This window comes from Salvelinus namaycush, chromosome 16, assembly GCF_016432855.1.
Source record: "Salvelinus namaycush isolate Seneca chromosome 16, SaNama_1.0, whole genome shotgun sequence".
In the NCBI taxonomy this organism is placed as follows: domain Eukaryota; kingdom Metazoa; phylum Chordata; class Actinopteri; order Salmoniformes; family Salmonidae; genus Salvelinus; species Salvelinus namaycush.
Genome location: NC_052322.1, coordinates 12409027 through 12433811, shown reverse-complemented (window position 1 = coordinate 12433811; position 24785 = coordinate 12409027). Strand labels below are relative to the sequence as shown.

Sequence of the window (24785 nt, the reverse complement as noted above, 5' to 3'; positions counted from 1 at the left end):
AGAAAATATATGAATGGGCAATAGATGTCCATCCACACCCATTACCTGTATGAGCCTTGTGTATCCCTACACCCCATTACTCATATAAACCAGGTAAATCCAAGGGCATACTCATATAAAAACAGATCTACCCAAGTGCCCAAGCCTCAACATTCATACAAATCAGGTTTACACTTCTACTTCAGCCCCAATAGTGTTATAGACCAGTATGAGGGAAAAATTACATATTTACCTGATTTATTTGATATTAATGGTTAACAATTCATATTTAACTAATAGTAAGACATTTCTGTCCTACTAGTGTCTGTGTTTTCATGGGCTCCACTCTAGTTCCCTGCAGCTAATCTGGGCATATGGTCACTGGAGATGGCTTGAGCTGACAAATGTGTTAAAGACTGCATTACAGAGAAAAAAATGTGTTTTACTAGAGATAGCTTAGAAGCAGAACAATCCCTCATTGTTTCAAAATCATCCTTGCATCTGGGAAACTAAGCCAGGGTGGGGTTAAGACAACAACCCACGTGCAGGTAACAACAGGATAAACCCAGAGTGGCTTATGATGTTCTTTGGTCTGCATGAGGGGGGTTGAACCAACCATGACTGAGCATTGTTAGTGTCAGCTATATATAGTACTCTGCATTTGTGTAAAGGTTAGGTTACTTGGTCCAACAATCAAGAGTGGGGGGTCGACCAGCCTCATTATTGCAATAATTAATCAATATTAAATAAAGATTATTGCTTTAAGAAATGACCAAATCTCTCTTACTGAATTTCCACTAAACCAGGTGTACACCTGCACGTCTAACCCAATATAGATACATTTTTTTAAACAGGTCTACTGCTACGTGCCAGAACCAATTGTCATAACAATGAGTACTTCTGCATTTCAGTCCCTATATTCATACCAACCAGGTCTACACCTGTACTTCAGCAATTTACATACCTATAAAGTCTGCACCTGTGTTTGATCCCAATTAGTAAACTAAGCCAGGTCTAAATGTGCCGAAGCCCGAATACTCAAATTGTAAACCAGGTCTACCTCTGCACCACAGCTCCAGTACTCCAACAAACCAGGTCTACACCTTTGACTGAGTCCCAATACTCATATAAACCAGATATACACATGCAAATTTCGGCCTAAATACCAACGTGTAAAAATCCACCGCGTAGTCTTCGACACTACTGGAGTCTTGACACAGTTAGAGCAGCTTACAAGCAGCCTCTCTTTCGGACAATGGAGAATCGAACACTTTTCTTACCTCTGCCACAAACTCCTCCAGACTGAGGCAAATGGTGGACTGTTACTCCCACATTGACACGTTCCTTCACGGATTATCGGAGGTGATTAAAGACGAGTTCGCAGCGCGGGAGCTGCCCATGGACCTCGACTCCCTCATAGCCTTGACCATCTGGATTGATGGGCGGCTACGGGAAACAGAGAATGTCTGTTCCCTGTCGCCCTCGCTCTTCCTCGAATTCCACCTGCCACTCGAGGAATCCCGGAAATTGCCAAAGTCTACATTTCTGAGAGAATCTGGTGTCACCCGAGTTTCCTCGGAAATCACAGAGGGCTGTCGACCTGCCATGCAATTGAGCAGGGCTAGATAGCAATGCAAATAGTCTGGGTAGCCATTTGATTAGATGTTCAGGAGTCTTATGGCTTGGGGGTAGAAGCTGTTTAGAAGCATCTTGGACCTAGACTTGGCACTCTGGTACCGCTTGCCGTGCGGTAGCAGAGAGAAGAGTCTATGACTGGGGTGGCTGGAGTCTTTGACAATTTTTAGGGCCTTCCTCTGACACCGCCTGGTATACAGGCCCCGGATGGCAGGAAGCTTGTCCCCGGTGATGTATTGGGCCGTACGTACTACCCTCTGTAGTGCCTTGCGGTCGGAGGCCGAGCAATTGCCATACCAGGCAGTAATGCAACCCGTTAGGATGCTCTCGATGGTGCAGCTGTAAAACCGTTTGAGGATCTAAGGATCCATGCCAAATCTTTTCAGTCTCCTGAGGGGGAATAGGTTTTGTCGTGCCCTTGTCGTGCGGTAATCATTTAGGCAGGTTACCTTCTCTTCTTTGGGCACAGGGACAATGGTGGTCTGCTTGAAACATGTAGGTATTACAGACTCGGTCAGGGACAGGTTGAAAAGTCAGTGAAGGCACTTGCCAGTTGGACCGCGCATGCTTTGAGTACACGTCCTGGTAATCTGTCTGGCCCCGCGGCTTTGTGAATGTTGACTTGTTTAAAGGTCTTGCTCACAACGGCTACCGAGAGCGTTATCACACAGTCGTCCAGAACAGCTGGTGCTCTTGTGCATGCTTCAGTGTTGCTTGCCTTGAAGCGAGCATAAAAGTATTTTAGCTCGCCTAGAAGGCTCGCGTCACTGGGAAGTTCGCGTCTGGGTTTCCCTTTGTAGTCCGTAATAGTTTTCTAGCCCTGCCACATCCGCCGAGCATCAGAGCCAGTGTAGTAGGAGTCAATCTTAATCCTGTATTGACGCTTTGCCTAGTTTGATGGTACGTCTGAGGGCGTAGCGGGATTTCTTATAAGCGTAGTGTCCCGCTCCTTGAAAGCGGCAGCTATAGCCTTTATCTCGAAGCGGATGTTGCCTGTAATCCATGGCTTCTGGTTGGGATATGTACATACAGTCACTGGGGGGATGATGTCGTCGATGCACTTATTGATGAAGCCGATTCTGAGGGGGTATACTCCTCAATGCTATTGGATGAATCCCGGGACAATGTGTGCTAGTCCTGTAGCATAGCATCCGCGTCATCTGACCACTTCCATATTGAGCGAGTCACTGATACTTCCTGCTTTAGTTTTTACTTGTAAGCAGGAATCAGGAGGATAGAATTATGATCAGATTTGGTAAAATGGAGGGCGGGGGAGAGCTTTGTATGCATCTCTGTGTGTGGAGTAAAGGTGGTCTAGAGTTTTTTTTCTCCTCTGGTTGCACATGTGACATGCTGGTAGAAATTATGTAAAAGGAATTTGAAGTTTGCCTGCATTAAAGTCCCCGGCCACTAGGAGCGCCGCTTCTGGATGAGCATTTTCTTGTTTGCTTATGGCCTTATACAGCTGGTTGAGTGCAGCCTTAGTGCCAGCATCGGTTTGTGGTGGTAAATAGATGGCTATGAATAATATAGATGAGAACTCTCTTGGTAGATAGTGTGGTCTACAGCTTATCATAAGGTACTCTACCTCAGGCGAGCAATACCTTGAGACTTATCTAATATTAGAAATCACGCACCAGCTGTTGACAAATAGACACACACCCCCACCCCTCATCTTACCAGACGTAGCTTCTCTGTCCTGCTGGTGCATGGAAAATCTCGCCAGCTCTATATTCGTCGTTCAGCCACGACTCAGTGAAACATAAGATAATACAGTTTTTAATGTCCCGTTGGTAGGATAATCTTGATCGTAGGCCATCAATTTTATTTTCCAATGATTGCACGTTGGCCAATAAAACGGATGGCAGTGGGAGTTTACTCGCTCGCCTACAAATGTTTAGAAGGCTGCTTGACCTCTGCCCCCTTTTTCTACGTCTTTTCTTCACGCAAATGACAGAGATTTGGGCCTGTTCCCGAGAAAGCAATATATCCTTCGCGTCGGACTCGTCGGACTCGTTAAAGGAAAAAGCTTCTTCCTGTTCGAGGTGAGTAATCCAGAAGTTCTTCTCGGTCATAAGAAACGGAAGCAGCAACATTATGTACAAAATAAGTAAAAAAATAAGTTACAAACTAATAAAATAGCACAGTTGGTTAGGAGCACGTAAAACAAATGTTATATATATATATATATATATATATATATATAATATTACCATTTTATAAATGGTAAATTGTGTGATATAATTATATTTTGCAACCCCACTCCCCCCATTTACCCAAGATGAATGGTTTTGACCTCTAAAGTTTTGCTTCACTACATGCTCCACTGCTTTTATTGGTGCAGCTAGAAACCACAAGTGTGTATCCTTTAATGAAATAGCACACTGTGAAAAGAAAATTCAAGTAACATTTATTGTGCTGTTGTTACATGTCATTTGCGGCATGCATCATGAGCAAAGTCGTTGTAGCCTATAATTTCACTTCCCCTGTGAGAACTATGAGCACAGGACTTGGCTTTATTGTACCGCAGCCGAATAGCCTGCCAGCCTAACAAAACTTGCACAGTGTCCATTACAGTGTAGAAGAACTAGTCTCTAGCCCAAACCGTTCAATATTTACCCATATTATCAGAGCTTCATCTTATTCTTCCTATTTCTATGGCGGATTTGAGTCCGCAATTTATGGAAGATGCCAAAACATTGGAGATAACAATCAATGGGGAAGTCAAAGATACTGGTTTCCGCTATCCATCTATGGCTAAGTTTTCCCCTAAATGCTTATGACAAATCCAGCTCCAGAACCAGCCATAGCCTAGACAGCTGGCTAATCTTTTGAATACGGTGTAGTAAAAAAAGAAATCCAGCAACAACAGATAGTATTAAATAGCAAGATAAGGTTAGCATGCTAGCTAGCTACACCTACTGCTGTCAATGCCCCTTTTTGTTATTTCTCCACTCAACCTGGAAATCACTGCTATGTAATTCTTCAGAGACTTATCTTATCCCTTTTTAATGGTTGTAATGACTTTCAGTTCAGTTTCCTACGGACAATATGTTTATTGCACACTATAGGCAATACGTTTCCTATAAACAACATGTTTTCTATGGAGAATAAAGCAATGATCTTCTCTATCAACACCAGGCCAGGTGATGGGCATAACCAGGGTTAACATCAGGAAGTCCACGAACATCCTGTTTGTCATCCCCAAGCCAGACGTCTACAACAGCTCCGCCTCTGACGCATACATTTTCTTCGGGGAAGCTAAGGCAAGTGACACTATTTTAACCATTGTGTTGTGTTTCTGTTTCTGTTATTCACCCAATGTTCACCCAATGTTATTGGGTTTTTAAAACAAAACAGCCATAACAATTTACGTAAAAATACTTAATACTTAGATGTTTTCTCTGCTAGATCACATTTATAAATAAAAGCACAATTCGTTTTTTGTTGTTGATAAAATTTGATTTTTGTAAACAAATCTATCATAATCAGGACATGGGTGGAATAAATGTTTATCTTGAACAAATATAAATGAAACAAGGTTTTTATCACTATTGATGTTTATTGCTTTGAACTGAACAATTTGGAAGGACACATTTTACATACAGTATGGTATGGAAATTACAAATGTGCCCCATTGAACACATATTAAGGCCGGACTACACACACAGTTTTACTGTGTGATGCAAATGTATTTTTTGCACTTAATGCATGTGTTATGTGTCTTCCTGTCCTTGATGCTACCGGCTGCAATCTAAAACACCAGCAGCCATACCACCCTGCATACCACTGCTGGCTTGCTTCTGAAGCTAAGCAGGGTTTGTCCTGGTCAGTCCCTGGATGGGAAACCAGGTGGTGTTGGAGTGCCAGTAGGAGGCACTCTTTCCTCTGGTCTAAAAAATATCCCAATTCCCCAGTGTAGGGTGTTGTCTTTTGGATGGGATATTAAACGGGTGTCCTGAAACTCTGAGGTCAATAAAGATCCCATGGCACTTATTGTAAGAGTAGGGGTGTTAACCCCGGTGTCCTGGCTAAATTCCCAATCTGGCCATTAAAATAAATGCAAACACTTAGTTCAGGAATTGTACTAACATCTCACTCACATATATAGTTACAGCAGGCCAAGGTAGGAGAGTCAGACACACATGCAACAACATCACTCACACTTACTTCTGGTATTGGAGTTGTTGGTTCTGTGGTTCGGGCAGATGGGGCACCAGCATTCTCTTCACGATGGCTGCAGAAGCTGTGGTCCTTGGGATATGTTGCCAACTCTGGATTTGAGGTCTTACCCAGCTCCTCAAGAAAGAGCTGTCTCCTCTGGAGCTTCCTTCTGTTCCAATCTGGGTTCAATGCCATTCAGATGATGTCCAAGATTTGAAGAACATCACAAGTGGCCAGTTAACTTCCTCTTGAGGAGCTCCTGTCCCAGCTTGTGTGAAGTAAATTTTTTATTGCATGTGATGTTGTGGCCACGGAGTCCCTGTGTCACGTCCAAGACAACCTGCATCCCTTGATTATTCTCAGGGGCTCCTCCATCTGGCTTCCCCGTATACACTTGCAAGTTCCACGCATATGATGAAGCAGCATCACAGGCAGCCCAGATCTTGATTTCATATTTTGCGGGTTTAGACGGTATGTACTGCCTGAAGGAGCAGCGGCCCCTAAATGGCATAAGCTGCTCATCAACGTTGGGCCCTGGGTTGTAAAACAGGGGAAGGCTGTCCACCCACTTGTCCCACACTGACCTGATTGCAGCTAGCTTGCCGCCGAGCTGGTCTGGTGTCTCGGTAATCAAAGCGGATAATCCATTGTGTCAGGTTTTGGCCAGGACTGTTCAGGTTTTGGTCACTAGATGTCCCCATTGCGCCTTTTTGAACCTTTTGTTTTTTCCCCTTCTAGTTATTGTTTTCACCTGTGCCTCATTTCCTTGTAGGTATTTAAACCATTAGTGTCCCTCAGTTCTTGGCTCTGTGTTTGTATGTTAGCACCCAGCCCCAGCCATGCTGTGAACATATATTTCTCTTGTTGGATTTTCCAGAGGTACTCTGGTTTTGTTCTTGTTTATTTTTGATTAGTCTTTTGAGGTTTGTTTTTTCCCTGCTGTTCTTACCACTTTGTGGATTTTCTTTGTATTTTGGAGGATTTCCATTTTTTCTCTTGGCTTTACTTTTGACGTTGTGGATTTATATTTTTGCCTGAAGATCTTTTACCTTGATTAAACCACCGTCTCTAGTACTGCTGTGTCTGCCTCATCTTCTGGGTTCTGCCGACTATTAGTGACTGTTTCTCACACCGGGTCCTGACACATTGTAGCATGGAAAGGTTCTCTGCCAGTTTCTGCATCCCATAGGGATTCTGTGGATTCCACATTGGATCTGAAAACACCAGCAAGGATAAGAACCCCAAAGTATCCATGTAAATGAGTTTGGTCAATTTCCTTCCATCTCTCTACAAAAATGTGCCTTCCCTCCAAATTAGTGCAGTCCAGAATGATTTTCTGGATGGTGTCTGGAATGAACAGTTCAAAAGAAGACTTTATGTCCTGCACATGCGTAACCGCCATCTGCGTCAGGCCTAGTTTTATCCCTAGTTTTATCACATTGACAGCCATGCGAGGTGGCTCATTCCTTGGGCAAGAAGACCATTCAATTACACAATTTTGTTGAAGGGCTGGTCCTGGGGCTGTCTGCTGATGGGCTGGTCCTGGGGCTGGCTGAGGGTCAATCTTCTCCTCTTCTTCCAACTCACTGTCAGACTCCGAATTGACAGAGACATGATCCTCATATTTGGAAAACACTAGCTTCTCTCTCTGCAAAAATTATTTTGAAGAGATTATTTTTGCCGTACTGATTGATTGTGGTATGGAGCCACACATGGAAAGCTATTTATTTGTTGTGTCCCAATTTGTACCGGCTGGGGTAGAGTGTGGGAAAATACAGAATTTTTCACAATGTATCGAAATAATGTATTGTAATAACATTGTGCAGATTCCCACAAGAGATTGTGCTTCTACACCTGCATTGCTTGCTGTTTGGGGTTTTAGGCTGGGTTTCTGTACAGCACTTTGAGATATCAGCTGATGTAAGAAGGGCTTTATAAATACATTTGATTTGATTTGTGTAGTTTCACACACTACAAAGGGTAAAGAGTGCGAGAAAAGTTGGAGACAGTCCGACGGGCAGGGAGACAGACAGACAGGTTCTTGGTGCTATGTTGAAACAGCAAGCCCAGGGAGGAGGAAGACGAGTGAAGTCACAGAGGAAACCTTTTTGTTTCATTTTTATTTGTTTTCCCCTACACACCCACCTTTCCACACTTTTAATACACTTGGATAACCACATATGTAATATAAATGTGTAGGGGGGTGTGCACTCAATGAAAATGTGATCTTTTACATGTTCGTCACAGAAAATGAGCCAAGGCCAATGAGTCTCAGGTTAAAAAAAATATTAATTGTATCATTTTTATTTTAGTAAACATTGAAAATGTAACCACACAAGGTTTAAGTAGTAATCAGAAACGCGAGGAGAATCATTTATCCATTGCATCTTGGTTGGATCTGAAAAAGTGTGGCTTCTCATTTCAGATCGGACGTGATTACTTTCAAATAGTTTACACATACCTTATAAAATTGCTATAAATGCCATAAGCAATTTATTTATTAAAGTATTTATGTTAAGTTCTTTATGAATTAGAGATATTCTTGCAATTCTGTTTTCTGAGAGTGGATTTCCTTTTCTTCCAGATTGAGGAGTTGTCCCAACAAGCTCAGCTGGCAGCAGCAGAGAAGTTCAAGGTCCAGGGAGAAGACAGAACGTCCATCATCCAGGAGAACACACAGAAGCCCACAGTATACAAGAGGAGAGCAAAGAGGAAGAGGTGAAGGGTCGAACTTAGCGTGGCCCCGTATCTGTTTGTGCTGTTCTGTCAGATCTTGAACCAGGCTTGTTCCAACCTACATCCTCTGGCGTTTACTTAACTTTTATCATAAAACATTGTTTATGACATCAGCAGTTTTTACTTCCTCATTATGCTCTAACAGTATAAGCAGTTCCTGATTCACTACCAATGTGTTCCATCATGCTTTGCAGGTTGATGAGACTGCCGTGAAGGACATTGAACTGGTGATGTCACAAGCCAATGTGTCTCGACTGAAGGCTATACGAGCGCTCAAAAACAACAATGACATCATCAGTGCCATCATGGTAAGAATATTTAATTGGTTGTCAATCTGTTGTAAATGTAAGATCATGTGTAATTTACGTGTTTCTTTGATTTCTATGTTGTAAGGTGATTACAGGCACATCTGGACATTACAGTTCTAGATTCTATTCTGTTCTATTCAATGTTGGAATCTCCTAAGATGCAAAAACCTTTTGAATTCTTCTTTGCAGGAGCTGACCATGTAAACACCAAACAACCATGAGGATCAGGTCCAGTCCAACCTTTTAATAGACGTTGTCTAAATTAATTTCAAGGCTAGAAATAAAGTTGTTGAATAAGGAGATGGAATATTTTGTTTCTGTTTAGTGTTTACACTGTGTATTTATGTTTCCCATTTATTGGTAATTAAATACAAAAATCACATGTATTTTTTAAATATTGTTTACACACGTAACACCTGTTCATACACACCTGCGTTATACAGGTGAAATAATGTTACAGATCGTGTGTGTGTGTGTTGCCACGGTAACGGCGTTCAACCTAGGCTTCAGGTAAAGCGCGTGCAAGAAACTTCCCCCGGCATGAGAGAATGATCCAGAAAGGTCTCCAGACGGTGATAGTGAAACCAGCGAATACGAGAGATACGTCATTGCGCACGAGAACGAGGAAACATTGTGCCCTGTCATATTTAGCTACCGATTGAACTCAATATCCAACAGCACATTGTGACGAATACTGCCTTTCTGGAGCGGAAAGAACTAGATAGCAAGAGATGTAAGTGTGGGATGGAGGGTCGGATGAGAGAGCTAGCGTCCAAAGCGATGGCCTCCCTTGCAAATGCAGGGTAGCTTGCTAGCAATTTAGCCATTGCTAGCTTCAAGTTTTGTTACTCATAGCTTAGCTATGTTAGCTAGCCAACGTTACTTGTCTGGAATGCTCCGACATGTATGTATATGTATAGCAACTCTGCAATAAAAGTACATTTTGTCCACGGGACATAAACTGCAACTCTATAGCTTTAGCTAACCGTAGCTAGCTAACGTTAGGCCTACATGCTGCCTCCATGCACATGGGGTACGATTAGTGGGAATGAATGGAGCGCTTGTCAGTTCACACTAGTCGAATTGTCAGCTCTACACTCCAGGAAAAGTCTCATATGAGCCGTAATGAGATATTATCAATAATACAAGGCTGGGCTTTAGTTCTCCAAAACGGTTACATGAGCAGATAGTCCTTTATTCACGTGGGCTAGCTATTTCCTTGCAAATAGGCTAGCCTAGCAAACGTTACTGGCTTGCAAATTGGAGTGACATTCTATGTGACCTGTCAGCTAGCTAGCGCATGAATTAATATATGGAAGAGTGTTGGATCTGGTTAGCCAAGAATAACCATTAGGAAATGCCAGCAAAACCACTGAAATAAGGGCAGAGACCAGTGACAATTAGCCACCTGACCAAGTATAACCTTGGATAAGGTTGAATGGGTGGAGGAGCTAGACTAGCTTGGCTACCTGATGATGAATGTTCCTGATGTATAGTATTGAATGTAACCAAACAATATTATCTTAGTTAGCTAGTCAATGCTTAAAGCAAACGTGCATGCTTTTTCTGTTTCACCTGATGATGCATGCAACAGACCTGGAGACTGCTTTCTAAACAGCAAATTATTCAGTTTTGCATCCAAAATGAAAGGATTTTATCCCTTCATTGTTTTCCATCCCTATTTCCTAATGATGGGGTTGCAATTTCCCAAATATTTATGTTTGGATTTTATGAACAGAACCTAGAAGACATTGGCCGTTGCTTTGTATTGGACTAATAAGTCTTCTCTCTTCTCTATTGTCCAATAGGCAGCCAGCAACAGCAAAGTGGTTTGACAGAAGGGACTCCGTGTTCATTGAGTTCCTGGTAGAAGACAGCAAAGATCTTCAAGTAAAGTTTGAAAAATCAAAACTTGATTTTCGGTAAGCTGCTTCACCATGACCCGGGACACACTGCAGTTTAATTGACACTGATGTTAGGGTAAATTGTGAGCTGTCCATAAATTACGCCTATTGCACTTGCAGAAGCAGTTTCCCGGACACAGATTTAACCTAATCCTGCCTGGACTAAAAAGCATATGTATTTTCCTTTTAGTCCAGGAATAAGATGAATTTTATCGGCCCTTACTGTCTGAATGAGCAAACCGTTCATCTACAGTGTCTTCAGAAAGTATTCACAACCCTTGACATTGACTATCCCTTTGAGCATGATGAAGTTATTAATTACACTTTGATAGTGTATCAATACACCCAGTCACTACAAAGATACAGGCGTCCTGCCTATCTCTGTTGCTGGAGAGGAAGGAAACCGCCCTAACCCATGAAGCCAATGGTGACTTTAAAACAGTCAGACTTTAATGGCTGTGATAAGAGAGAACTGAGGATGGATCAACAACATTGTAGTTACTCCACAATACTAACCTAATTGACAGAGGGCAAAGAAGGAAGCCTGTACAGAATACAAATATTCCAAAACATGCATCCTGTTTGCAACAAGGCACCAAAAGTAATACTGCAAAAATGTGGCAAATCAAATCACCTTTTGACCTGAATACAAAGTGTTATGTTTGGGGCAAATACAACACATTTACTGAGTACCACTCTCCATATTTTCAATCATAGTGGTGGCTGCAGTATGTTATGGGTATGCTTGTAATCGTTAAGGACTTGGGAGTTTTTCAAGATATAAATTAAACTGAATGGAGCTAAACACAAGCAAAATCGTAGTGGAAAACCTGGTTCAGTCTGCTTTCTACCAGACACTGGACAATAACCTAAATCACAAGGCTAAATCTACACTGGACTTGCTTACCAAGAAGGCAGTAAATGTTCCTGGCTGAGTTACAGTTTTGACTTAAACCTACTTGAAAATCTGGCAAGACCTGAAAATGGTTCTCTAGCAATGATCAACAACCAATTTCACAGAGCTTACATTTTTTTGAAAAGAATAATGGGAAAATGTTTGACAATCCAGGTGTGGAAAGCTCTTAGATATTTACCCAGAAAGACATAGCTGTAATTGCTACCGAAGGTACTTCTACAAAGTTTTGACTCAGGGGTGTGAATAGTTCTGTAAATGAGATTTCTGTATTTAATTATCAATACATTTGTTTTCACTTTGTCATTATGGGGTATTTTGTGTAGATGGATGAAAAACAATAATATATATATATTTAATCCATTTTTAATTCAGACTGTAACGCAACAAAATGTGAAATAAATCAAGGGGTATGAATACTTTCTGAAGTCACTGTATTTTACTGTGTTCTGTCTTTTCAGTTGTGTTGGCGGGATTGAAAACCTCAAACACCAAAATGAATTGGACCTATTTGACTCAATTGACCCCAATGTAAGTATTATTATTTAATTTTTTCATTTAGCTGCTGAATCACCAACTGCAATGACCTGGATGTTAAATAGGATGAAAAAGATGATCCCTCATACAAAATTACTTGTAATATATTATGAGCATCTCTCTTCTTCTCCTTGTAGGAGTCCAAGCACAAACGTACAGACAGGTCTGTGTTGTGTTGTCTAAAGAAAGCAAAGGCAGGCATTGCATGGCCACGGTTAACGAAGGACAAGGCAAAGGTCAGAAATGTTTTGGTACAATATTCTACATTCCCTCTTCTGTTTTTGTATTTCTGGGCTCTTCTTCAGAAAGTGTCTCAGAGTAGGAGTGCTCATCTAGGATTACATCCCTCATGTTCATGTATCTTATTCATCAAAAAGGTCAAACTGATCAGCAATCCTACTCTGAGACTAAGATCACATAAGAGGGGCATTTTGTCTTAAATGTTGGTTAAAATGTTGATTTGGGATGTCTTTTTTGTTTTCCACAGTTTCAATGGCTGGGTGTCGACTTCAACAACTGGAAAGACTGGGAAGATGATTCTGATGAGGATCTGTCCAGTTTTGACAAGTTTTCAGAGGCAAGCAAAGCAAGCATGTCATGTTGCATTAAGTGTGTATTGTTTTTAAATGTTCAATCATTGTAGTTTTTTTTTAAATGTCCAAACGGTGATTGTTGTCTCTTATTTTCAGATGATGAACACGATGGGAGGAGAAGACGGTATGCCAGATCTGGGCATGGGTGGTATGGAAGGTCTAAAAGAGGTTTGTGTTTCTACTTATTTATTTTTTATCTCCAAATTAACCTTACAGCAAATATCAAAGGAATTGCAAACATGTAACGTTACTGTATACGATGATGTAAGGAAAAGGATATCTACTTGCTTTTATGTTTTGCCGTTTCGAGTAAATTTGACACTAATCGTCAATTTCTTTTATTTACAGCACGACAGTGATGATGAAAGTAAGTTTTGATAACATTTTAGCACATGACCAAAGAATGTAGGAAGCAGACATTCTTGAGCATTTTCATAGTACATTTCATTTTAAGTTTCTTGAAAATCCTCATACCATCCACACATGAGCGATGTTGTGGAATTGGTAGAATAACTTTTTACCTTAAGTCTTCTAACTTTTCAGAGATGCCAGACTTGGAGTAATGGGAGCATAAAGGAAGTTTTGTAACCAATGACAACAAGGAAGTAAAGCCTCCAAAGGTCGGTTGAAGAGAAAGATTAGAGATGAGTTATTGGTAGCCATATTTGAAAGGAGGAAACATCACCAGTTTTCCAAACACATCACAGGAAACTCACTGACGAAAGACTGTTTGTCATACCATGACACCAGAGCATTCTTCAGCCACTGTCCTAGTGTGGTGCTGTTCTAATTCTGCATGGAAAATTCAGTTGTTTCCATGATGTGCTGTTGTGGGGTTTAGTTATATCGTCCTTTAACTTAACCAAGGGCCACGTTGTGGAACATTCAGATTGAAATACGTAATGTAGATCAAACACGCCTCTGACATGTAGAATTAAGGAATCATGTCGGTTCTATTCATGCTATTTCTATCTGCAACGTTTGACAATGTTTGCCTGCTGAATGTGGCCCTGCTCTGATGGGATAATATCTTAGTTACACCCCACCTCTCCCTTTTTTATTTAATATTGTCTGTGAGGTTACGTATTGAATTTAGACATATTTGTGAATTTTAAATGAGGGGGAAAAACAGGTTTCAAAACAACCGCCTATTTTCAATAAAGTAGTTTCTTTTCTTTTTTTAAATAAAAATGTCCCATTTTATTGTTCATACTGTTCATTTTGTTTCAGTTTGATTTAGATTTTTGTTAATGTATCTATAGTTTTAACTCAAAGCAAATATTTTCCCAGTGTACATTAACGTGCAAATATTACAGGTAATAGTTCATTCATTGATTTAAATATTGAGATATTTAAATGATTATGCATGTTAAACATATTTTACAGTATAACATAAGTTGTAAGTTATAATGAATGATACAACCTTTCCTTGCAATCGCATTTTGCGAGGATGTTTTTTCTTTAGTATATATCAGTGTAAATACAGAACATTTTCAAAGGATATACCGGTAGTTTATTTCAATGCAGTGGTCGTTGGACATTTTGTATCAAACAAAAGTGTAGGAGCAGATAACAAAAATAAACATAACAAAAATATAACTTGTCAATAAGTTACCTAATTTAATTTGCAAGTGTTAAAGAAAATGCACTACTATGTTTTGGCAACTTTCTTTTTTTGCAGATCAGGTTAAATAAATTTCAGTTTGTTAAATGCAGTGGGAATTTTTGTTTACGTATTTCTAATAAACTGTCTGAGACTAAGTTGATGTTTGGAGGTTGTCCGGTTTAATACAGTGTCTCTTGCTACTTAAAGTGAGAATAACATGTCTCATATAGAGGGTATGAACAAAGATAATTTGTTATTTCAGCAGTTGTCACTTAAATGCATATACATCCTCTGGCCACTTGGTAGTGCTGATGGTCTACCATGGCTACAAACCCAGATATAGGCTATTGAGAGAATCTATTCAGATTAGGAACCATCATATCAATATTATGTGCTGCCAGTCTAGGATACCTTACCTTTTGGACAGTCCCACTTGAAGTTTTAATTTTTCTCAATAAAATGATTTGCTGTTGGGTCAATATAGGAGCATGCTAAATATCACAACTGTGTGCCATTCAGAGAGACTAATGAGACTTTAGTAAACACTAACACACACTGAGGTCTTAATGTTGGTAATATTCTCCTTATCGAAGATGTATGCACAAACCATTAATTCCAAGTCCATTTTTATTTACATAAATTCAATCCCTGTTGGAGTTAATAAATATCAAATTTATATTGAGGTTAGATTTTACAATTGGCTTAGAAATAATGTATATTCGGTTCAAGGGGATTGGAGCCAATTGAGTTTATATTATTGAACTTAGTACCCTAAATGAATGCGCTGTAATATTGTATGTCATTGAGACCAGTAGTGACAATGCCCATCATTTACCAACAGAAATATGAGCATCTTAATAAAAGATATTTGTGTGAAATTGAAAACACCTGTCATCTGCCTGGTAATAATGAACATCAAAACTGTTTTTTCCTACAGTTCAATCTAGAAGAAAACAGACCGACAGAATAATCTGAATTTTAGGATGGTTTTTTTTTTACATATAAAATAATCAATCCAGGGTTCTCTGATTATGAAAGTATGTTTATAATATGTTCTTGATAGGATCCAAGCATATTGTTATACTGTATCACGTCTTTTCCCATACCTTTCATAACCAAATGGCCAAAGAGGAGACATTGTATAGATTTGAAATTATATTGTCTATCCATCCAGTTTCAACAATCATGGTCAATTAAAAAATAACATTTTACACTGTACATCACAAAGCTTTTCAATGGAATACAAACATAATTATTTTAATTTCAAAATGTTCAACATAAGTCATAAACTAAAATAAGGAAGGAAATCTATTCTATCTACCGCTGGAGGAATCAAGCGAAATGAAAGTGAATGTAAAAGGAGAATCAGCTTCATGTCTTGTTCAGTTTACTGCTCTATCAAGTAGTGAAAATGGAAGTGGTTTGTAATAACGCTATGAGCTGGTTCAACACTGCAGTACCCCTCCATCCCATCACAAGAGTCCCTGCAGCATCAACTGTCCTGTCACCTTTAGATCGGAACACAAAATGGCCGCCTTGTAAACAGTGGGAGGAGGTAGGGGGTGAAAGCAGGAAGGAGGAATGGAGGGAAGAGTGGGACTAAGGAGTCAAAAAAGGGGGGTTTGACCTCCAAGTTTAATGTCCCTCTGATAGAGATGTTATGAAGAGATCATACAGGTGCACGTTTAGTTTACCCCACGTCCACACCTAGTAACAAAGCTAAAGAATTAAATCGCCTCAGTTTAGGTGATTATCTTCTCGATTCTTCTCTGTTTTTACCCCCCAGGTGTAAGAACCATAGCCTGGTTTCAGATCTGTTTGTGCTGTCTTGCTAACTTAGTGGCAACATATCACAAACAGAACTAGGACCAGGTTATAAGAACCTGAGTTTGGAGGGCAAACAGACTAGATATCAGAGAGGGTGGACTTACCGGTACACTGAAAATAACTCCCTGATCTTAAATCGATCCCTCTTCCCCTAGAGAGAAAAGAGAACCTCTCCCCCTAGAACCTCTCCCCCTAGAGAGAAAAGAGAACCTCTCCCCCTAGAGAGGAAAGAGAACCTCTCCCCCAAGAGAGAAAAGAGAACCTCTCCCCCTAGAGAGAAAAGATAACCTCTCCCCCTAGAGAGAAGAGAAAACGCACCAGGTGTCTGCTAACACCAGCAAGAAGCCACTGCATCATCATGCACTCATTTTGGTTTTCAGCCACATTTTGGTGATTTTTTTTCTTTAAAAGGTTATGTATAAGAAAACTACAATCAACTAAGAAAACAAGCTTGATCCACATAACAAAGCCAGTCAGGTTTTTTGTTGTTGTTATTACATAAAATGACGCGAAATGAAAGCCAATCCAGCTGTCACACGTCTGTACATAAATCCGCTCTAAGGGCACAAGCTTTAATGAAAAAAAAGGCATTCCAGAAACTGAGTAAAACGTAACAGTCTGGTACAGATAATACTGGTACTGAACTGCATACAGTAAAAACCCTTTTATCTTCTTAGGCACTTAACATGGCTGTATCGAAGTCAAGGAGAGCCAACAGGTCAAAGAAGTGGAATTTTGTAGTAAAAAATGTATAATAATGTACAATTTGGTAGCTTTGCGGGTAGGAGACTTGCGCCAGTAACCGAAAGGTTGCTGAATCGAATCCTCGAGCTGACAAGGTAAAAATCTGTCATTCTGCCCTTGAGCAAGGCAGTTAACCCACTGTTCCCCGGGCGCCGATGACGTGGATGTCGATTATGGCAGCCCCCCGCACCTCTCTGATTCAGAGGGGTTGGGTTAAATGCGGAAGACATATTTCAGTTGAATGCATTCAGTTGTACAACTGACTAGGTATCCCCCTTTCCCTTTCAAGATGTGTTTAAATAGAGATGGAGATTGAGTTAACAAAAGACCTGTTAAGTTTTGTGTGTTGTGTGTTTATTCTGATATAAATCTGACCTTGTTTGTGCTCCCCTTGAAAAGACACAGACTCAGAACAATTTGACTTCAACGCAAAAATTTAAGGGCTTTGCGATAAAAGGGGAGCACTCTAAATATGTTGTCTGTAAAACTACTAGTGAATCAGAACTTTACTGTAGCAAAATCAATGAAGGAGGAGGGGGGCAAAAGATGCTTCTTTCCCTTAGAATAGGCTACAGCGTGATGAATAAAGACAACTAAGCATGATAACGAACAAAGGAATTGTGGTAATGAAAAAAGGCCAGAATAAAAATGGTTTGCTAAAACAGGCACACACACGCACACACAACACACGTAAGACTTGAAAATGGAATTTGAGTCGAATAAAATCCTCATAAATTCTTTGAAGGTATAATATAACATACATGTCAGGTTCCCAAAGTTTCATGAAACAAAAACAGAAAAACACAAGGGAGAGATTCAAACTGGATGAAAAAATGGAAAAAGCATGCAGAAGTCCACTGCTCTACTGTAGCTTCACTCCTAGCAGACTACAAACGAGAGAGAGAGAGAGAGAGAGATGCCCCTGTCCTGAGCAGTTATAGCCACCTGGTCAGCCAGGAGTGACCCATTCCCTACACCACAGGCCACAGTAGGGTGCTTTCTTCAGTGGCAACTAAGTCCTCTTCTTACCCTACGTCTTTATCCTGCAGTCCAAGGGGGAGGTATGGGTGAGGGTCAGTGGTGGAGTGTTGGAGGGTGGTTAGGGCTTTGGCTGCCCTGTAATTCAGCACGTCCTGTTTCTGGATCAGCAGAGTGAGAATGAGGATGGTGAGGAAGGTGGAATTGTTGTGAGGGTGAGGAGGGTTTGTGTCTGTGGTCCATATGTACTATGTGTGTGGGCGGGTTAAAGGGGAAGGGGGGAAGAGGTATGTGTGCGCGTGTGTGTTGGGTGGGGTTGAGGGTTCGGAGGGGGTTTGGGTACAGAATAGGGGGATAGGGGGTTCAAAAAGCCAACCTTCTTCCACCAGGCTTATAGGGCCTGAGTCTTGAGCTCGATGGCCTCTCCTCGGGTGTCCTGCTGGCTCTCAGCCTCTGTGGGCCTGGTGCCCTTCAGTATGGCCATCCTCTCAGAGAGACCGCGCATGCGGGGAAACAGCATGAAATCATAGATAATAGCTCCCATAGCACCACCAATCATCGGACCCACCCAGTACACCTGGCACAGGACCAGACCAGACCAGGGAGAGGGAGACAGAGACACAAAGAGAGAGATAGAGAGGGGAATGTGTTGGTGAGTTCATCTAGCTTTTTCACAGTTCTAAACTCCAAACAACATATTGTAAGTTGTTGTAAATTGCTGTAAATTGTTGTAAAATCTTTAAATTGCTGTACGTTGTGGCTTTGTAAGGTGTGAACCAAGTGTCTTACCCAGTGGTTGACAAAGTTTCTGACCAGGACAGCGGGGGCGAAGGACCTGGCAGGGTTCATTCCAGCACCAGTGTAGTACATCTATATCAAAGAGAATAGACCGGGGTTATATTTTGGTAACAGTATGTAGAGTGCAGTGGTGAAAAACCTACCTACATCATACAATAGTACTTTTTAATGCACTCATATTGGTCTATCTAGAGTCCTGACCAACCCCATCAAAACAATGGATTACACACCCCTTCTCTCTTGTAGTCACAGAGATGGGGATTCCCATGTTTAATCAGGCATTCCTGCTTCTGACATCATCTATTCATATACATTATTGGAATTGACCTATCCCTAAATATCCCACATTGACTGATGTTCTATATTGTTCAGGGCCGGGTTTCCCAAAAGCATCGTACTGTAGCGCTAAGATCATGTTTCGTCCACTCAATTTCAATGGAATTAAGATGATCTTAGTGCTACAACGCATTAGGGAAACCTAGCCCTGATCCTATCATAATGCGTCATAATGGTCTCTTACCACCCCACTCCAAGCCTATGTCTCTTAGTTTTGTTTATTGCTCTTTCAGCATTATTACAAGTTATTAAAAACAGTTGTCAAAAAAGTTAAGTAAATACAACATTTTTAAAGTGCTAAAAATCTCTAAACTTCAACCCACCCAACCCTGTGTCTAAGCCCGTTTTCACCCGATACAATTCCCTGTATTCTATGGTCTATAAACATATATTTTATATATTTGGAATACATGTCTTACCCCCAGCAGGTGTCCTATGAGGACAGAGAAGCCGATGGCTAGGGCGGCAGAGCCCAGGCGTCCATTACGCCTCTCGTCGGTCACAGCGAAGATGCAGACAACCAGCTGCAGGGTGAGGAACACCTCCATGGTGGTGGCCATGCCCAGGCTGATACCTGGCTGCAGCTGGAGAAGGGGGACGAGATAGAACAGACAGTTGAATGAATGATTACTGTTCACTTTTTGAAGTTATATCTACTCCACTGGCCGATATGAAAAACTCTAACAGTCAGTCAATCAATCAATAGGTTAAACCTTGAATGCATAAAAATAGCTCACTAAAAAAGTATAATTGGCAAATCTTACATTGCGCATGCATTCTAAAGAGTGGTGTTTTTGTACACATTTAATTACAGATATTTTATGACTATTAACTATTCATAACATCTAACATTGTTCAAATATATATATATATACGGTACCAGTCAAAAGTCTGGACTCACCTACTCTTTCCAGGGTTTTTCTTTATTTTTACTATTTTCTACATTGTAGAATAATAGTGAAGACATCAAAACTATGAAGTAACACATATGGAATCATGTAGTAACCATCCTTTGCCTTGATGACAAGTGCTCAGCATATGTGGGAACTCCTTCAAGACTGTTGGAAAAGCATTCCCCGTGAGAGAATGCCAAGAGTGTGCAAGCTGTCATCAAGGCTACTTTGAAGAATCTCAAATATAAAACATATTTTGATTTGTTTAACACTTTTTTGGTTACTACATGATTCCATATCTGTTATTTCATAGTTTTGATGTCTTCACTATTATTCTACAATTTAGAAAATAGTACAAATAAATAAGTCGTAGTTACACACACAGATGTTCTTTATCACCTGTCAAGTTAATTTCATTTATTCATGGCAGATGACAATGGAACTCTGAAATGTGATTGTCACCACAGACTTTCCTATCAGGGTTGTGATCAATTCCATTTCAATTCAGTCAATTCAGCTGAATTGACTGAATTGAAATGGAATTAACCCCAACCCTGGTTCATTCCTATATCACCTGTCATTGGTCAGGTAGTCTTACCGTGTTGAGTGCCAGGTTTCCCCTCATGTTGTTGGGGGTGACCCCGTAGAGCACGGCGGCCCCAGCCAGCGCCCCCAGACACTGGGCCACGATGTAGAAAAAGGCGCGGAACAGGGACATCTGGGAGCCAATCAGGTAGGCGAAGGTGACAGCCGGGTTGATGTGTCCCCCGCTGATGTGACCGATGGACTGGATGAGGGTGGCAGCGGCCAAGCCAAAGCAAAAGGCCACATGGAGAACGTTGTGGGGCCCGGTGGTCCAGCGCAAAGCCGCCCCCAGACCAAAGAACACAAAGAACATGGTGCCATAGAACTCAGCGAACACCGCCCGCCAGAACGACATGGACCGGAACTCCCACATGGTGGCCAAAAAGTCAAGAGGCTACCCCAAAGCAATGGAGGGATGAAAAGAGGAGCGAAAACAGGAGAAAATGTGTATTCTCCTTTTGAGTCACCAAGCTCTGTTTACCGTATCAATAATGACTATCTCAGTGATGCCTTCAAGGTAGTATAAACAAAAAACAAGACAGCAAACTTAGAAGCAAAAAATGCCTCTCTAAACCTAAAGATGCTTCCGCACTTAAACAACAGTTCCACATGCAACTCTCTAGGAGTCACTAACTTTACTGACTTCCAATGACCTGCAACGTCGCTTTCTGTCTAGTCTAGTCATAGAGACCTGTGTCCTGTCTGTGTGGAGCGGAGCGTTGGTCTCTGTGCATCTATATGCCAACCCTGCTGGTGGTTAGTAGAGGAACATTGATAGACAAAGGTTGAGCATGTCCTGCAGACATTTAGCCTCACTGTCAGAGCAGGGGGAGCCCACGGGACTATTTATAACGGCCCCAGGGCCACGGACCCCAGGGGAGGGGGCTGGGAGGGGCCACCACATAATACAACAAATCAAAACAAAAATACTTAACCCTTCTAACACCCTGACCTCTCTACCCAGTGCCCATGCCAGGGTTCATCATCCTAACCCTTAACCCTAACTATGAGCTTTATATTGTCCAGGGGCCATGTAGAGAAGGACACCGCTGAAAGGTTTAAGGGGGATATTTTAGAAAAGATACATTCAAATACATTAGGTTTTCATAGACATATTACTTTTGATCAAAAACTCAGGAAATTCATATTGAACAGGAATCAGTATTTTAAGTGGGATTCATAACTGGTTGTTAATGTTAGATGTTGGTTGAGGACAGGAAGGCCAGATAAATGGTTTATTGACCTTCTGCTACAACCAGTAGTGGATTGCTTCAGACAAATATAAGACCAGGGCTATACATATGGGCGGTGCCTGGATAGCCTTTCCAGAGTCCCATTTGGCCCATCTCATCTCTCCAGTGGGGTAAAAAGGGTCTGGTCTTCCTTTCTCAACATTCTTCAAGTGCTGACAGACGCCAGAGAACAATCCCAGTATTCATAACACCATAGAGCAAGTGAGGCCCCATAACGGAAACCAGCCTGAACTCACTACCTGCTGCCAATAGAAAGACTGAAATCATATGTGTTGTTATGCATGCAACTCCTATGGACACAGAGAGGAGCAGTACTCTTATCTCATTATGACGTGAAAGATGGGCCGAGTTACTGTTTGTTATGACAATATCAATGAAACTCTGACAATATTCTTTGATTACTGAGGATTTATAATGTGTTGCTCTATGTTAATGCAAATCAGTGATATAAACTATACTCATATTAAGAAACAGATTTGCCTCCACAATGTTGTTCTCAACTGTCAGTATTTTCCAAAGTAGATCTCTAACACTGGCTTGAACTAGTGACAGGACTTCAACCTTTAATCATGTGTCATGTTCTGTTTAACCCCCTCAATTGGCAGCATGCCGAGTAGCACACTGCACCCAGAGGAATCCCTCACTATCAATCGGCCTTTCTCAATACTCTTTTGATTGTGTCCTTTTGTCCCACATACTCAACTATTCTCATTCTCACACATCCACTCTATTAAACACTTCAATTAAAACTCCTAGTGAAGGATCATTACATTCATTACAACACATGTATTACTTTATTCTCCATATGTAGTGCTCTCCATAGTATTCAGGATGGGTGCAGTGCAATGCAAGTTGGTTCTACGCAGCCCCAGAATTGATTAGGCAGACTTTTACATTGTATATGGTGACTGAGCAGAGAGGCTCGGGCTCAGGACAGATAAAGCGGCAGATAAACCCGTGTTGGGAGAGGGGGGGGGGGGGGGCAGCAGAAGGTTTGGCATTGAGCTTCTGCACTGGAGCATCCAGCATCACGCTGACCAGGCTAGCCTGCCAGAGAGGGCGGGTGGACTGAGCCGTGAAAGCATAGTGCTGTGGTCAGGGGCTTTTCCCCTCCCATTCTTTCATACGCTGGAGAAACAAACCGCTGGCCGTAACAGATTCTGTCGCTTTCCACGATCTGTTTTGTCTTGCTGCGCCTGCTGTCGAATGTATAAGAGCTTCCCTTATCCATGGTGGAGCAATAGCTGGTCCTTTAGCCTACTCTTTCCATCCCATCCCTATATGTACTATGTAGCCTACCCCTTACCGGGGTGCTTATAGTACAGCACCATGGAACTAAGAATACATTGATTTTGGGTGAGCCATGTATGATATAAATGACCATGTGTATTCAAAGGAAAGGGATGTTTGATTTTTATGATAAGATCAGTGTAACTCTAAGCTATTCTCTCATGCCAGTCAGCTGCACACTTAAATGTCATTTCCAAGCCACCTCTGGAGAAATGAAGGAAATTCAGTTGAGCACGTTGGATGCTATCACAATTTTCGTGAGTTGGCAAACAACTGAAATAAATGAAGAACACTCAATTCTGTATTATCTCCAAGTCTGAGACGACCGAATTTGTTAAAATCAAGCAGAGAGAATCATTAGATCAGTTGTTTTGGTACTGTCCATATGTAGCTTGTTTTTGGTTGCAGGAATGGCTGAAGAATTGCAACATTTACCTGGAGATAACTCTGCAGATAGCACTGCTGGGTAGTTTGAAAAGTCATAGTCAAATCGATCAATAATATAGTAATACTTTTAGCTTAAATGTTCATCTTTAGTTTACAATCTGTAGAAACGATGAGAACAGAAAGGTTCAGAACCTTTGTGAAGCATCACAGCACAGTTGAAAAATATATGGAAAATAAAAATAAAAACTGGACGGTGTTCAGAGATAGATGGGAGGGGTTGAGTGGAGCTGAAGGGTGGGATTGAAAACAAACAAAATATAACTATTGTAAAATACATTGTGTCCGTATAATGTGCATAAGCTGGAAGTAGAAGCCTACAGTAAGTGTTGTTGTCCATTCGTTTACTCCAATTAGGGGAGGGGTGGTAGGGTTAGGGGAAATGAAAAGAAAAATGATTTAAAAAATATCTAATATATATATTTACCCAAGAATATATGGGGGATTGGAAATGATGCAGAAAATTACATTGATGGAAGCTACAATCTATCTGCAATATTAAAAGCTGTTTTCTGCCTGGCCTGTAGGTATTGGTAAGGCAAAGACAGACCAGGCTCAGAATGAACTCGTTGGTTGCTGTATCTCTTTTGTGGTCTATGCATTCTGCCTCCCTCCCGGCCAGTTCTGCGTTGGTAAGCCTTCTATTGTGGGTGTAAGCCTGTTTTACAGAGGACGGGGTTAAAACCTGCTAGAGTGGGGAATTTATCTTCTATCACCTCTCTGCTTCAGACTGCTGACACCAACACAACTAACCAATCCACAGCCCCTCTCTCTACCATCCAACTCATAGCTCGCTACCATCTATCTCCTACTCTCCAACATCAGCTCTAACACTATGTGGTAGAAACGCATACTACAGCACACAGAAGCCAGGACAATCTCCTACTCTCTTCAATACCAGTCCTGGGCTGCCTCACAGGCCCTACATTGTGGTAGAAATAATCGTTACAACTCTCACTACAGCACAAACAGACACCTGGAGAACTGAGTAGAACATACATGGCTCTAGACTAGTAATATAAGAATATAATGCACTGTGTACAAAACACTAAGGACACCTGCTCTTTCCATGACATAGACTGACCAGGTGAATCCAGGTCAAAGCTATGATCCCTTATTGATGTCACTTGTTAAATCCACTTCAATCAGTGTAGATGAAGGGGATGAGACAGGTTAAAGAAGGATTTTAAGCCTTGAGACATGGATTGTGTATGAGTGCCATTCAGAGGGTGAATGGGCAAGACTAAAGATTTAAGTGCCTT

General features: G+C 41.3%; 2 protein-coding genes and 1 pseudogene across 4 annotated transcripts; 2 read left to right on the top strand and 1 right to left on the bottom strand.

The window, feature by feature from the left end:
• The first annotated feature begins 1290 nt into the window (after positions 1–1290).
• Positions 1291–10707, top strand: LOC120060957 (annotated as a pseudogene).
• On the top strand, positions 8749–14535 carry LOC120060996 (prostaglandin E synthase 3-like). Of its 2 annotated transcripts, XM_039010461.1 has the most exons (9): positions 8749–8822; positions 9012–9050; positions 10631–10744; positions 12101–12170; positions 12314–12412; positions 12664–12753; positions 12866–12937; positions 13118–13136; positions 13313–14535. In XM_039010461.1, exons 2-9 carry the CDS (start codon positions 9040–9042, stop codon positions 13330–13332), a joined length of 495 nt encoding a protein of 164 aa, XP_038866389.1. In that variant the 5' UTR covers positions 8749–8822; positions 9012–9039; the 3' UTR covers positions 13333–14535. The 2 variants fall into 2 exon arrangements, with proteins under 2 accessions (XP_038866389.1, XP_038866390.1); XM_039010462.1 differs by lacking the exons at positions 8749–8822; positions 9012–9050 and adding an exon at positions 9189–9555.
• Positions 14536–17160: 2625 nt separating this feature from the next.
• On the bottom strand, positions 17161–21726 carry LOC120060995 (lens fiber major intrinsic protein-like). Of its 2 annotated transcripts, XM_039010460.1 has the most exons (5): positions 20550–21726; positions 19478–19642; positions 18714–18794; positions 18301–18501; positions 17161–18085 (listed from the first exon to the last, which is right to left on the bottom strand). In XM_039010460.1, exons 1-4 carry the CDS (start codon positions 20907–20909, stop codon positions 18316–18318), a joined length of 792 nt encoding a protein of 263 aa, XP_038866388.1. In that variant the 5' UTR covers positions 20910–21726; the 3' UTR covers positions 17161–18085; positions 18301–18315. The 2 variants fall into 2 exon arrangements, with proteins under 2 accessions (XP_038866388.1, XP_038866387.1); XM_039010459.1 differs by having other exon boundaries at positions 17161–18501.
• Between the last annotated feature and the right edge of the window lie 3059 nt (positions 21727–24785).

Coding starts and splice junctions, on each gene's coding strand:
- LOC120060995 (XM_039010459.1), bottom strand. CDS start 20,909: ATGTGGGAGTTCCGGTCCATGTCGTTCTGGCGGGCGGTGTTCGCTGAG. Junction 19,643..20,549: donor GAAACCTGGCACTCAACACG/GTAAGACTACCT, acceptor CCCCTTCTCCAG/CTGCAGCCAGGTATCAGCCT. Junction 18,795..19,477: donor TCATAGGACACCTGCTGGGG/GTAAGACATGTA, acceptor TCTTTGATATAG/ATGTACTACACTGGTGCTGG.
- LOC120060996 (XM_039010461.1), top strand. Junction 10,745..12,100: donor AAATCAAAACTTGATTTTCG/GTAAGCTGCTTC, acceptor CTGTCTTTTCAG/TTGTGTTGGCGGGATTGAAA. Junction 12,754..12,865: donor GTTTTGACAAGTTTTCAGAG/GCAAGCAAAGCA, acceptor TCTTATTTTCAG/ATGATGAACACGATGGGAGG.